Below are 13,058 nucleotides of genomic sequence, written 5' to 3'. Positions count from 1 at the left end.
CATTATTATTATGCATATGATGAAGATGATGAATTTGTTAAAAATAAAGAAAATGATGACAAAGTTGAAGTTGACTATACTCTTCTTAGTTTCAAGTTAGCCATGGTGGAAGTGTTTCTTTGAGAAGAATGATATTCAAAAGCCGAATTTAGTGATCTTCTCTCCAAGTTTCTTCGACTCAACAAAGTATGTTATCATGACTATATTGAAAGAGAGTTTATGGATACTTGGAATATTTTATTTGAGGAACTGCCCGAAAAGAAACAAAGGAGGCAAAGGATAAAAAGGTGATTTTTTTCTAACTATTTGATATATCTATTAATTTTTTATATTTAACTTTTTTGGGTTTGATAGAGGAAGAAATAGACAAAGTTGATGGTGAGGAGGATGAGGATGGGCGAATAGAGAGAGGTTCGTTCAATGTAAAACCGATCTTCTAAAATACCGGACGCGTATTATGTAAAAGCCAAAGTTATAAAATACTGATTTGGTAGAATGCCGAATTAGAGATAAGACCGGAATCGACTCTTTGCAAAATACCAGACTTGCTCAAACTACCAGATAGCTTTTCTTTCCGGTTTTCTTTAATCTGTATAGATTTAATTTAACACAATACAATTTTTATTTATACTATGCATTGATTAACTATTTAATCTAACAATGATCGACCACCGTGTTAAATAGATTAAATATATAGCGAGATTAAATAGATTAATAATCTTATTTTTGAGGTTGGCGGCTGACGGGAGGTGGGCAGTTGAAGTATGAAGGAATTATCTAAGAATAGAGATGAGAGATGGAGGTGGCGGCTCGAGATTGGAGGTTGGAGGAATTATTTGATTATGTTTAGAGAATATAGATGAGGTGGGCGACTTAAGTTTAGAGAATATACATGAGAGAGAATTATTATATATTATATAAATATATTATAATAAAATAAATAATAAAAAATGAATTCAGTTTTTGATTTGGTTTCGAGTTGAAACTCCAATTCGAAAATTAATTAGAAAATCGTATTTGAAGTCGAATTGGTTTGAAATTCTATTCGAAAACCAAAAAAGAAATTCGAATTTGATTTATTCAATTTTGGTGAATTCAATTTTGGTCACATATTTGGTTCAGACCAAATATTGAACACCCTTAATAACGTAGATCCACCCTTAAGAATAAGAAGATATTTGGTGATTAAATATGTGAAACGGAGATGGTTGGTTAACCAAATGATAGTAAGAGGTCGGTAATTATGAGATGATTGAATAAAAAATGCTTGGAGTGTGAGGTCACGAGATTAATTATTGAAAAGTCGATTGAGGAACAAAAGATAATTGTGATTAATATGTGAATGAGATTTGTTAGTTTAACCGAAATTAAGAGAGATTAGTAATATGATGAGATAGTTGAGTATATAATGCTCGAAATGATGTCACAAAATTAATTGTGAGAGGTCAATTGAGAAATAAAATAATAGTGGTTAAATATATAAATAAGATTGTCGGTTGAGCGAAATGATGATAAGAGATCAAGGTAATAATGAGATGATTGAATACAAATATTATTGAGGTGAAATCACGAGACTAAATATCGAAAGATCAATTGGGGAATAAGAGATGATTGTTGGGTTAACTTAAACGATGAGAAATGAGTAAATATGATATGAGATAATTAAGCGTAAAAAGGGTTCAGAATTAGATCAAAAGATTAAATATGACAAGGTCAATTGAGAAATAAAAAAGAAGGGTGATGAATGTTTATTAAAAAAATAATATTTAAAATATATAATATTTAATATTTTATTTATAACAATACAAATGCATAAAAGTTATGCTAGTTATATATATATATATATATATATATATATATATATATATATATGTATATATATATATATGTATATATATATATATATTAAATTTTTATATGTAATGATAGGTGATTTATTGAGTGGATAATTTGACGTGTCTTGTTGTATTTGGAGGCTCTTTTGCACATAAATCATATTTGCATAAGGTTAATTATAATTTGATATAATTTTAGCATTAGTTTATCAATCTTACGCTAAAGATCGTTTAAAATTTTGGATAGAGATTATTTGATACTGCTTAATTGGTGCTTAATTGGTTTGTTCGACTTATTCTTCACTCATCGTTACGACTCATTTATTTTTAAAGTCATATAAAGAAATGGTTATATAATTTTCATTAAAGTTTTAATTTTTTTTTTGCAAATCCTGTATTAATATTTTATTTATAACTTCAAATTAATTCAGTATAAAAAAAATGTTAATTTAAGACCAAGATTGTTTATTAATGGAAAATGGAAAAACATGTAATTATCTATTGTTCTTAACACTAAATGATGGTAATTTAAGTAGGTAGCTGGTAGGTTTGGTAATGAGAGAGATGATAAATAATTAATTAAACAGAACATAACTCAATTGAAGTCCCATCATAATTAAGCAGCTCCTCTATCATCTCTTCTATATAATCATCATCTTCATGATCAACCCTCTTAATCTCTTCTTCTTCCTCAATCTTCGGTCCTCCACCTCCAGCCATTTCTCCGCCGGTGTTTTTCTTGACAATCTCAAGAGATCTGAGTTGATATCTATGAAGTTTAGCCATCAAAGTAGATGAGAGAAACCTAGTTGAACTTGACTGATGAGATATTTCATTGTACATGAAATTTGTCTTTGCTCTACACCCCGATATTATCCTCGCCGCCTCATCGTACGCTCTCGCAGCATCCTCCGCCGTCTCAAATGTTCCAAGCCATATTCTTGTCTTTCTGTTCAAACAAAATTTTAAATTAATTAAATTGTCATAAAGTTTATTGATTGATAGTCATCAAGTTCATTAATTTACAGTAGAGGGTGACGAATTTCGGAGACCCATGAACCCCAATGTCTTTGACGGACACCTTTGTAACGTTGTTGTGGTCTAGCCATGAACAAGATGTTAAGTGTTTGTGGAAATGTCTTGAGAGAGAAAGAGAATGGTAATGGAATGATTGGAAGAATGAAAAATTATGGGCGTTTTGTAGGCGTTTATTCTTTAACAATGGAATTTTAGTCCAGTAATGGGTCCCAACTAGGTATGCTTTGTTCTTCTTTATATCTTCTCTTTATTCCTTTAAACGAAACAAGTACAAAAAGAAAAACAAAATCATTCATTTGTATAAAGAGAATAAAACACTAATGTAAAGTAAATTATGTCACAAATTTAATAATAAGAAACTTCTTATTCTTGAATTGTTCAATGATCTTGTTTCATAACAAGTTTTGATTTGACAATTATCTGAACATTTGTTCTTTTTAAGGGTATGTATCAATTTTATTATTATTATTATACCATTTTATAAACCCACTTAATAGTAAGAGTCGACTTAAAAGACAAAAATGTCATGAGTTCGATTCTGTTTGAACGTTTTGAGTTGGAGCAGGTACCATTTAATATTATTATTTTATCACTTACAACATGTTTTAACGTATTGAACTGATAATTTTTTCAACGTAGGATGTTAAAGCAATATCTTTATTTAATCTTACTTTGTAATTTAGTAAGTTAACCTATCGAACCAATTTTTTTTAATTTAACATATCGAACAATTTTTTTTTAGTTTAGAAAGTTAAATGCTGATAATTTTTTTAATTGAATTTCAATTCTATACTACTTTTTCTAAATTTCAATTCCAATAATCTTAATTCACGTTTCCTGCAAACAGACGCAAAACTTACCGTTTAAGAGACTCGAAACCAGGACCTTAATGTTGAGTATCCATCTCTTATTACCGTTAAATTAAAAAAAATGAAAATTTAACCATTTTAAAATATATTATTTATATTTAAATTTGAACCAAGATTGCTCAAATAAGATAATATATATATATATATATATATATATATATATATATATATTAAATAAAGTTGATAATAATTGTTTTAAATAAAATAATCAAACAAAAAATGAAAAAAAATTAATAAAATAAAAGACTGTTCAAGACTGACTTCACCATAGGGACAGATGGCACAAATCACAACAAAGCAGATGCATTAGTCATTGTATGGGCCTTAATGTTCACACATTATTTTTATTATTATTATTATTATTATTATTGATGTTTATTTGAAATATTTGTTATTGAGATGGACCTCTTTTGAACTAAACTCTTAAAAATAATTTAATAAATATTTATACTTATTAAGTTAATTTGTTTATAGTGTAATGTAATTATATTAAATCAATGACAAATAAAAAATTATTTATATGCAGTATAAATTTTAAATTAAAATTCCTAAAAAAGTAATTTTTAAATTTTTAAAATATGTATATAGTTTAGTGGGTATAAAATAAAAGGATAAAATCATATGTGTACAGAGACATGATGCACGCCCACGGGCCACAGCAGCAATGTTTGACTAGTAAATTAAATCAGCTAAGCATGCAAAACAGGGCCCATTATTATTCAAGACGTATTACACATGCATATCTCTAATTTAAAAGTTCGATTTTATATTTATATATATAAATAATAATTATTATTATCATGATCGAGGAGGAGGAGGGTTAAATATTTGAGACGGTTGAATTATATATCTCATAGAATTGTGATAATATATATTATTCTAGTTTAGAGTCAAAAGATAGATATAAGTCTTTTTTTTTTTGAGAGGTTTTGAATTCGAGCATGTCAGATCACAAGTTTTGCGCCCAGGGTCGGTCCCGAGAGTTGGAAGACCCAATACAAATTCAAATTTTTTTGCCCCTCAAAATTAAAATAAATATAATAGTAGTACATTTTATTAAAAACATATTAAATATACAAATTAAATATATAACTAGATCATTGATTACAAAAAAAAAAAGTAAAAAATATTTAGGGTCGTATTGAGATGATTTTGGTGATGTTGAAACGTTTTTGATAATATTTGTGATATATTTTGTATGATGTTTCTGTAATGAAAAAATATTATATATATTTTGAAATAAGGAAGAGATTTTGAAAATAAATATAAGATTAAGAACAAATAAAAAAATAAATTTAAAAGCATTAAAATGGAAAATCAAAGATGATTTTCACAATTAGGTTATGGTTGAATTTATGATAAAAAAAATGTTAAATGTTATAGATGGAAAAACGGGTACAACATAAACAATATAATTAAGGTTAGTAATATAAAATGGTTATGGAAAAGAAAAAAAATTGATATATTATTATATTAGGTATAATATGCAGAGAAAAAGAAAAAAAATAATATATTATTATATTAGATATAATATGAAGAGAAAAAAATTAATATATTATAATATTTTATATAATATAGAGAGAAATAAGTAATATATATTATTATATAATATTGAGTGAGAAAATAAATACTATTATAAAGGGAGAAAGTTAGTGTATTATAAAAAAATATATAATATAATACAGTAAAATAAATATTTTATATTATATAATTAATAATATTATATAATAAGAATTTAAAATTTTGGGGCCCCTGAAAAGTGGGGTGCCCTACAATTGCATTGGTTGCATTACCCTTTGGTCGGGCCTGTCTACGTCTGGTTAAGTGTGTTTACGGGCTATGTCGGGTCTATCTACGCCTGGTTAAGTGTGTTTACGGGCTATGTCGGGTCTGTCTACGCCTGGTTAAGTGTGTTTACGGGCTATGTGTTTAAACTCTTTTGTCTCGAGAGCATTGTTTTCCGTCTCAGTTTTGTATATGTTAGAGTTTCATGGGAAACCGGATGTTATATTATGATTTTATCGATAATATTTTTTCTTCTAGTTGGACGTAGCCAAATTTTATTTTGGTGAACTACGTTAAATATGTGTTTATTCTTTATTGATTGCGTCATTTCTAGCATTCCGTTGTTACTAATTAACCTTTTAAACATTTGAATAATTAGGAGTTAATAATTTAATTTGTAATATTGCTTGTTTCTACTCATTATTAATGTTTGATTTTTTTATTTAAAATTAGAACAAATGGTTGTCTTCCTCTATTCTATGAACTCGTTTATCTTTTTCTCTAAGTTTTAATTATATAATTTTATCTTAATAATGAGACTATAGTTTTTTAGTTTTTCATGAACATGGCACAATTTTATTGAGTGAAAAAAAAATAAAAATTTTCTTTACTTCTCTTTATACTTTTTTATTTTTCTAGCCAATAACTTAATATCACATTTCACGTCAATCTCTTTCTCATTCTTTTCACAAATTTTCTTCTACTACGGCTCCTGTTATAAAAATTTTTCGGAATTATATCTTTAGTTGCTCTGATAATATCTTAAACCGAAAAAATATATTTTTTATTTTATATAAAGTTTAATTGAAAGAAATATAAAGTAATTTAGTCGGTTGAAGAACATGTTAACGTATATATTATAATCTAATGAATAAATAACTTTAGTAATGCATTTTTTTTTTTATATTTCTTAGGTTGGTGGGGAGTGGGGAAATCTGTGTGCCTATAAGATGATATTCTCTATATAAAATGATATAAAAATACAATAGAGGAAGAATGTATTTTAAATTTAAAATATATTATAAATTTATGATGCAAACTATTATTTAAGAACTATTTTATTTATAGTCTCCCATAATAATTGATAATATATAGAATTTTATTTTACATTCTACTACTTAGAGAAGAAGTTGATCATATTCTTGAAAAATAGAATTTTAGTTAATTACTTGACTGAATGTAAAATATGTTTTCATTTTTTTATTATATCTTATTTATTTTGTTTTACTATATTATTATCTTCATAATAATATATTTTAATTAATTTTATATCAGAAAGTAAATTTCTAAAATAACTAACCATTTCATAATAAACAAAACTTACTTGAGATTCATGTTTTTATTTTTCACATAAATTTTGGGGAACTTAGCCACTACAAAGTACAAACTCCCCCATAAAAAGATTGAAAGTTTTTTCGATAATTTGTTTATTTTTATAACTAGATGGTTCAATTTTAAAAATTTGTTATATCAATTAAATGTAGAACTAAATTTTCTCATAATATTACAAACCTTCAAAAAGGAAGATTTTTGTTGTCTAGAATGAAATAAAAAAAGGTGTAAAAAGTCACGCGTGCAATAAGTTCTTTCCTTGAAGTTTACTCAATATTCAAATAGGCTTTTTTCCTCTAATATGATAAGGCCTAGCTTTACCAAGGTTTCTCATTTTTATTATTATCATGTCTATAATATTTTATATTCTTTTAAAATACTAGTAAAAATAATAAATCGGGTTTTAAAGGCATATTTGGAATAACCGAATTAGAATTACACAGATTCAGACCCGAATTTGAGTTAGGTTGAGCTAAAAAAATTAAAAAAATATATATTATACATAAAATAAATGAATAAATATAGGTCTTTTCTATGAATTAGAGAAGGAAAGAGTGAATTAAATTAAAATATTTTAAAAAAAATATAGAATAATGTCACTTTTTTTCAGAGTTGGTGGGTGCTTACCCTAACATAAACCCGCCCCTGATTCGGACTATTTATAAATAATAATTATTATTATTTATCTTTCTACCTTATATATATAAATACTAAATTTGAAACAGTTAATAATTTTGAGGGTAACTATAAATTAAATATTTTTTAAGAATATATTAAATAATTATTGTTATGTCTAATTATGTGCTGATTAATTACTTGGCATCAGGACATATTAAAAAAATTGAATAAATTATCATTTTATAGCACATTTTAACAAAAGACGTGTTTATTATCTAATATGAACGCCCATTCCTTAAAAGAAACTTTTTCTTATTAAGATTTTATATACACAATAAATATTAAGATTTTGAAGGACTAATTAATTAACCAGAAGTGTTCAATAATTAAACTATTTTTCTTTGTTAATATTTGACTACATTATGACTATATATATTTAATTTTGATAAATAGGTCAGGTTATACTCCTTTGAAACATGTTTTTATCAAAACAAGAATTATAAATTATATAAGTCCATCTCAAATTTTCTAAGTCTTTCCCCTTAATTTATTGTAGCAAATGATACAAATCTTAAATTGGATTCTTAGAATTCTTAATGAAGAAATAGATAGACTTAGAGAATTTGAGTTAGATTTTGATAATATACAATTCTAATGAATATAAGATTGATTTACTTTTTCATTGTGGTCAAATTTCAATTCTGTTTATGTTATTTAGTAGAGAATTGTTCGACAGATTCAGATATATATATCTCATTTATCGTTATCAAACTTAAATGAGTTTGTCTTTAAAATTATAATAATTAAAAATATAATATGGTTGGATTTTCTACATTAAAATTTTAATTTTTATAAATTTATCTTATTATTAAATCTATAAATTTTCATTTAATTACTTTAATTTTGTATTATTTGTAAATTATTATTTTTATAGTAATTCATAACTTGAATTAGGGGCATATCCACATTAGAGGGTTGAGTCACCGAAATTAATATTTTTATGCTAAAATTATAACATAACCTTTCAATTTTTTAATTATTTAGTTTCACTATTTATTTATTTAATTCTAAAAGAAATATGCAAAACTTATGTTCATGTACATGTTTCATTCATAATTTTCTAAAAATAAAATTAAAGTCTCCTCATCTTCAATTCCTAAATGTCCATGACTTGAATTAATTAAAATATAACTCTTTATAAAAAAAAAGTTTTAGTAGAGCACATGAAATCATATCCATATGATAGACTTGTGCTTTCATTTAGGGGTGATAATTTTGATTGAGTTAATGTTTGCGGGTCGAGTTAGCGAGTTGAGCGATACTAACTTGAACTTGACTTGTTTATTAATTCGGGTCAAAATCTTTAACCTAACTCATTTATTTGCAATTAACTTAAATCCGACTCGATTGATGTGACTCAACTTGAACCCAACAAGATTTAACTCAATGTTATTAATATACTATATCTATTTCAGAATAAATTAACATCAACACGAACAAAATGAAGCTAAATTATAAATTCATTTAAAAAAATCATGTAAAAATTATTAAAATAGATTGGTAGATCTATTTTAGGTCATTTAAAGTCGATCCGATTTTGACATATTTATTAATCAAATTAAATATATCGACCTAATTTCTATCCGAATTCAAAAATACATATCCTTAACATGATTTTTTCGTTTCGTGTTCGATTTATATCGTATTTTCATGTCGGGTCATAATAAAGGGAAATGAATATAAAAAGAAAAGTAGGGACAAATTGATATGTTTTCCCCTCATACGCAGTAACGCAGTCCGATGAATTCGTCATAGATCTCATCGTGCACATCTCGCGGGTCTTCTCTTTGCTCTTGTCCACAATTTCTGCTTCCCGGGATATTTTCAACCGACGACGCTTCCTTAACTCACCGTCGCCGTCGTCGTCGCCGTCGTCTGACTTCATTTCCTTCATTCCGGCGATCTTCCTTCAGGTAAGATCATTCATTCAAATCCACCTCTTCCGTTATGGTAATCATCCTATCGTATCAATTTAAACCCTTATTTGAACTTCTCATATTGTTTTCAAAAATGATATCGTCAGATTTAGAAATCATAGGTCAAAAATCAACCAATTGGAAAAGCAGAGCCCTAAATTCAGTTCCACGTTTCCATTTCTGTATCTACACGACTCCATAGTTGACCTCTGAGGTCTAGGTTATCGCATTTCGCTAAATTTTTGATATTTTCATGAAGGGTTGTATTGATGTATATTGGTGGTCAAGCTCAAGCAACTAGATAAGTTATATGGATAGCGGTTATTCAATTCTGCCCAAGATTTCTCACGTTGAATTACAAGTTCAGCATGGTAATTATGAATCAGGTAAGCCTGGATCTAACAAAGATGCTTCCTTGAACTTGCTTCCATCAGATGATCATGAAGTCAATAATGATTTAGAATCTGTTCATCATGGTGATGCTAAGGCATCTTCTGGTCTTTATGGGGCGGTGTTTAATCTCACCACATCCATAATTGGGGCTGGCATTATGGCATTACCTGCAACTATGAAGGTTTTAGGTATGGCTTTAGGGCTAATTTTGATTGTCATGATTGGATTTCTCTCTGAGATTAGCGTCGAATGGCTGATCCGGTTCACTGTCCATTGTAATGTTTCCTCATATGGGGAAGTTGTTCAAGCTACATTAGGCAGACCTGCTAGAATTCTGTCTGAAATTTGCATAATAGTTAACAATGCAGGCGTTTTAGTTGTTTACTTGATCATAATGGGCGACGTGATGTCAGGTTCGCCTCATCATGTAGGTGTTTTCGATCAATGGTTAGGAAATGGCTTATGGGATTATCGAAAGCTTGTCATTCTCATCATTATGGTTATTTTCCTCGCCCCACTTTGTTCTCTCGATAAGATTGATTCCTTAAGCTTGACCTCAGCTGCATCGGTTGGGCTAGCTGTTATATTTGTCTTGGTAGCATCTGCTGTCGCGTTAATTAAACTCATTGAAGGAACTATAGAGACTCCAAGAATGATGCCTGATTTCGGTTCAAAGCAATCGATTCTCGATTTGCTCGTGGTGATCCCGATCATGTCGAACGCTTACGTCTGTCATTTTAATGTTCAGCCGATTTATAATGAGCTTGAAGGCAGAACGCCTCAGAAGATGTTCAGAGTAGGGAGGATCACGACTGTCGTTTGCGTTTTGATCTACGCTTCAACCGCGGTATCTGGTTATCTTCTTTTCGGGAAGAACACGGAGGCGGATGTTTTGACGAACTTTGATATGGATTTAGGTATCCGTTTCAGCACAGCCTTAGACTACATAGTGAGAGTCGGTTACATTCTTCATCTGGTTCTTGTTTTTCCTGTCATTCATTTCTCGTTACGACAGACGGTTGATGGATTGGTTTTCGAGGGTTCGAAGCCTCTAGCCGAAAGCAGGAAGAGATCATTGGGGTTAACCGTGGTTCTGTTGATGATGATTTACGTTGGTTCTACTTTGATTCCAAATATTTGGACTGCTTTTAAGTTTACTGGTGCGACAACTGCAGTTTCGTTGGGATTTACCTTTCCTTCTTTGATGGCATTGCGATTGAGTAAATGTGGGCTTGTGTTGACGAATGGGGAGAAGATATTGTCATGGTTCATGTTGGTTTTGGCAGTTATAGTGAGCGTTGTTGGAACGGTTGGGAACGTTTTTAGTATGAGAAGCAACTCGGTGTAAATTATTTTCTTCGAGTTTGTGATGGTAAAAGGAGAAGAATACCATGGTGTCGGGTAGTGTCGGATTTCTTCCTCGAGTAAGTCTGTTTTTTATTCTTGAAACTATTTTACTCGAGGTCCATTTGAGATTATTTATATCTTCTTAGAGTTTAAGAGAATTCAACATGTATACTAATAATTATTATAAATCTATTTATTTATTACTCTTTCAATATGCACAAGCTTAATAGAGCAAATTTCTACGAGAGGAATTCATTGTGTATAAGTTTACTTTAAACTTTTTCTTGTAATTTTTATTTTTAAATTAAGTTAATTGTGATGCAAGTTTGAATTTTCAAAATAATATCTCAACAAATATCAAAGAATTAACAAATGAAAATATTCCATTACACAAGTTAAGTTTAGAGGATTATTTTCTGAGATATTTGCGGTATTATGTGATGATTTACAAGTTATATTTTATCCCGCGAGGATTATTTGCACCATAACTTAGGTTGATTGTAAATTTTTATATAGTAACAAAAAAATATGGATATCCCTAGTCTCTCCGAGATCCTGAGTTTGAGCCCATCTGGTTAAATTGGTTGAGAGTATTTACGGGCTATATGTTTAACTTGCGGTCTTGAGTTTGAGTCCGTTCTGATTAAATTGGTTGAGTGTATTTACATACTATATGCTTAACCCGTAGAGATTAGTCACATTTTGAAAGAATTGTTTTTGAAAAATGTCAACTTTTATTAAAATGAACGCAAGATGCGTTCAAACGTTACAAAAGGAAAGTATAAAACAAAACAATAAATAAGAAAACAACATAAGAGTTTTAAATGCCAACAAGATCAAAAAATTTTCATCCCGTACAAGCCCCTCTTTTTTGGATTGAGGCGAACGCGTGTAACATAAATCATTTGAGACGCTCGTATCCATAACTTTTCCCTTCAAAAGCTCTTCTATTTCTTTCTTTCCAGATTGTTCACCACATTATGAGGGGATTTGGTTTCCAATCGTACACGATTTTGTTGCTATAACACAATTCAATCCATTTGACCCAAAAATCAACGATTTTTGATGGTGTATTCCATTGAAATTGAAGAAGGTTATGTAGAAAAGTCCACATGCTCTTGGCAAGGTCACAATGTAGAAGAATGTGATCAATATATTCTTCACTCTTCAAATAAATGTTGAATCTGCTAGCGAGATGAAATCTTTTGTTTTTCAGTTTTTTAGTTGTCAAAACTCCTCCATTAATAGCTTCCCAACCAAAAAACGAGATTTTTGATAGAATTTTTTATTTCCACACCTTTTTCTAAGGAAATCGAGATTGAGTATTTTGGAGAGACGCATGATAAATGTATCTAATTTTAAAATCATGAGAGCCAAACAGAGAAAACTTGTCGTCAGTCTCTAGGTCAATCGAAACATTGGTAAAAGCATTTATGAGAAGAACTCGTCTCCCTTCCTCTTCGGTGGAAAGTTTTATATTTAAAAGAATTCTCCAAACAATTTGGTTAAATGTGAGACGAAAACAGTCTATCACTTTAGCCTCCTTTTTATTAGAGATCTCAAAAAAATCCCGATAAGTATCTGACAATTTTCCGCTAGGGTGCCACAGATCAATCCAAAAGTCAATTTTCTTACCATTACCAACCGTAAAAATGAGAAGGGGATGGAGATTCTTCCATGTTTTACAGATACGTCCCCATAAGCTTCTATCCATAACCTTTCTCCCAGAAAGATGCATTCATTCGTTATCTCGAAGTCCGTACTTGGCAATGATTGCTTTCTTCCAGAGGCTTGTGTTTTTGTTGAAAAATCTCCACCACCATTTATAGAGGAGTGAAATGTTGAAAAGAGAGAAGTCCTTGATT

At 29.0% G+C, this 13,058-nt stretch overlaps 2 protein-coding genes across 2 annotated transcripts; one reads left to right on the top strand and one right to left on the bottom strand.

Moving 5' to 3' along the window:
• Window positions 1-2,318: 2,318 nt before the first annotated feature.
• On the bottom strand, window positions 2,319-2,995 carry LOC124918682 (ethylene-responsive transcription factor ERF003-like). Its single transcript, XM_047458719.1, has 2 exons — window positions 2,862-2,995; window positions 2,319-2,784 (listed from the first exon to the last, which is right to left on the bottom strand). The coding sequence occupies exons 1-2, from the start codon at window positions 2,942-2,944 to the stop codon at window positions 2,415-2,417; spliced, it is 453 nt and encodes a 150-aa protein (XP_047314675.1). The 5' UTR covers window positions 2,945-2,995; the 3' UTR covers window positions 2,319-2,414.
• Window positions 2,996-9,682: 6,687 nt separating this feature from the next.
• LOC124920477 (amino acid transporter AVT6E) lies at window positions 9,683-11,405 on the top strand. The gene has a single exon (XM_047460973.1). The coding sequence runs from the start codon at window positions 9,764-9,766 to the stop codon at window positions 11,192-11,194; it is 1,431 nt and encodes a 476-aa protein (XP_047316929.1). The 5' UTR covers window positions 9,683-9,763; the 3' UTR covers window positions 11,195-11,405.
• The last annotated feature ends 1,653 nt before the right edge of the window (window positions 11,406-13,058 follow it).

Source organism: Impatiens glandulifera, chromosome 1 (assembly GCF_907164915.1).
Source record: "Impatiens glandulifera chromosome 1, dImpGla2.1, whole genome shotgun sequence".
Classification (NCBI taxonomy): Eukaryota; Viridiplantae; Streptophyta; class Magnoliopsida; order Ericales; family Balsaminaceae; genus Impatiens; species Impatiens glandulifera.
This window is presented reverse-complemented; position numbering and strand designations above follow the sequence as displayed.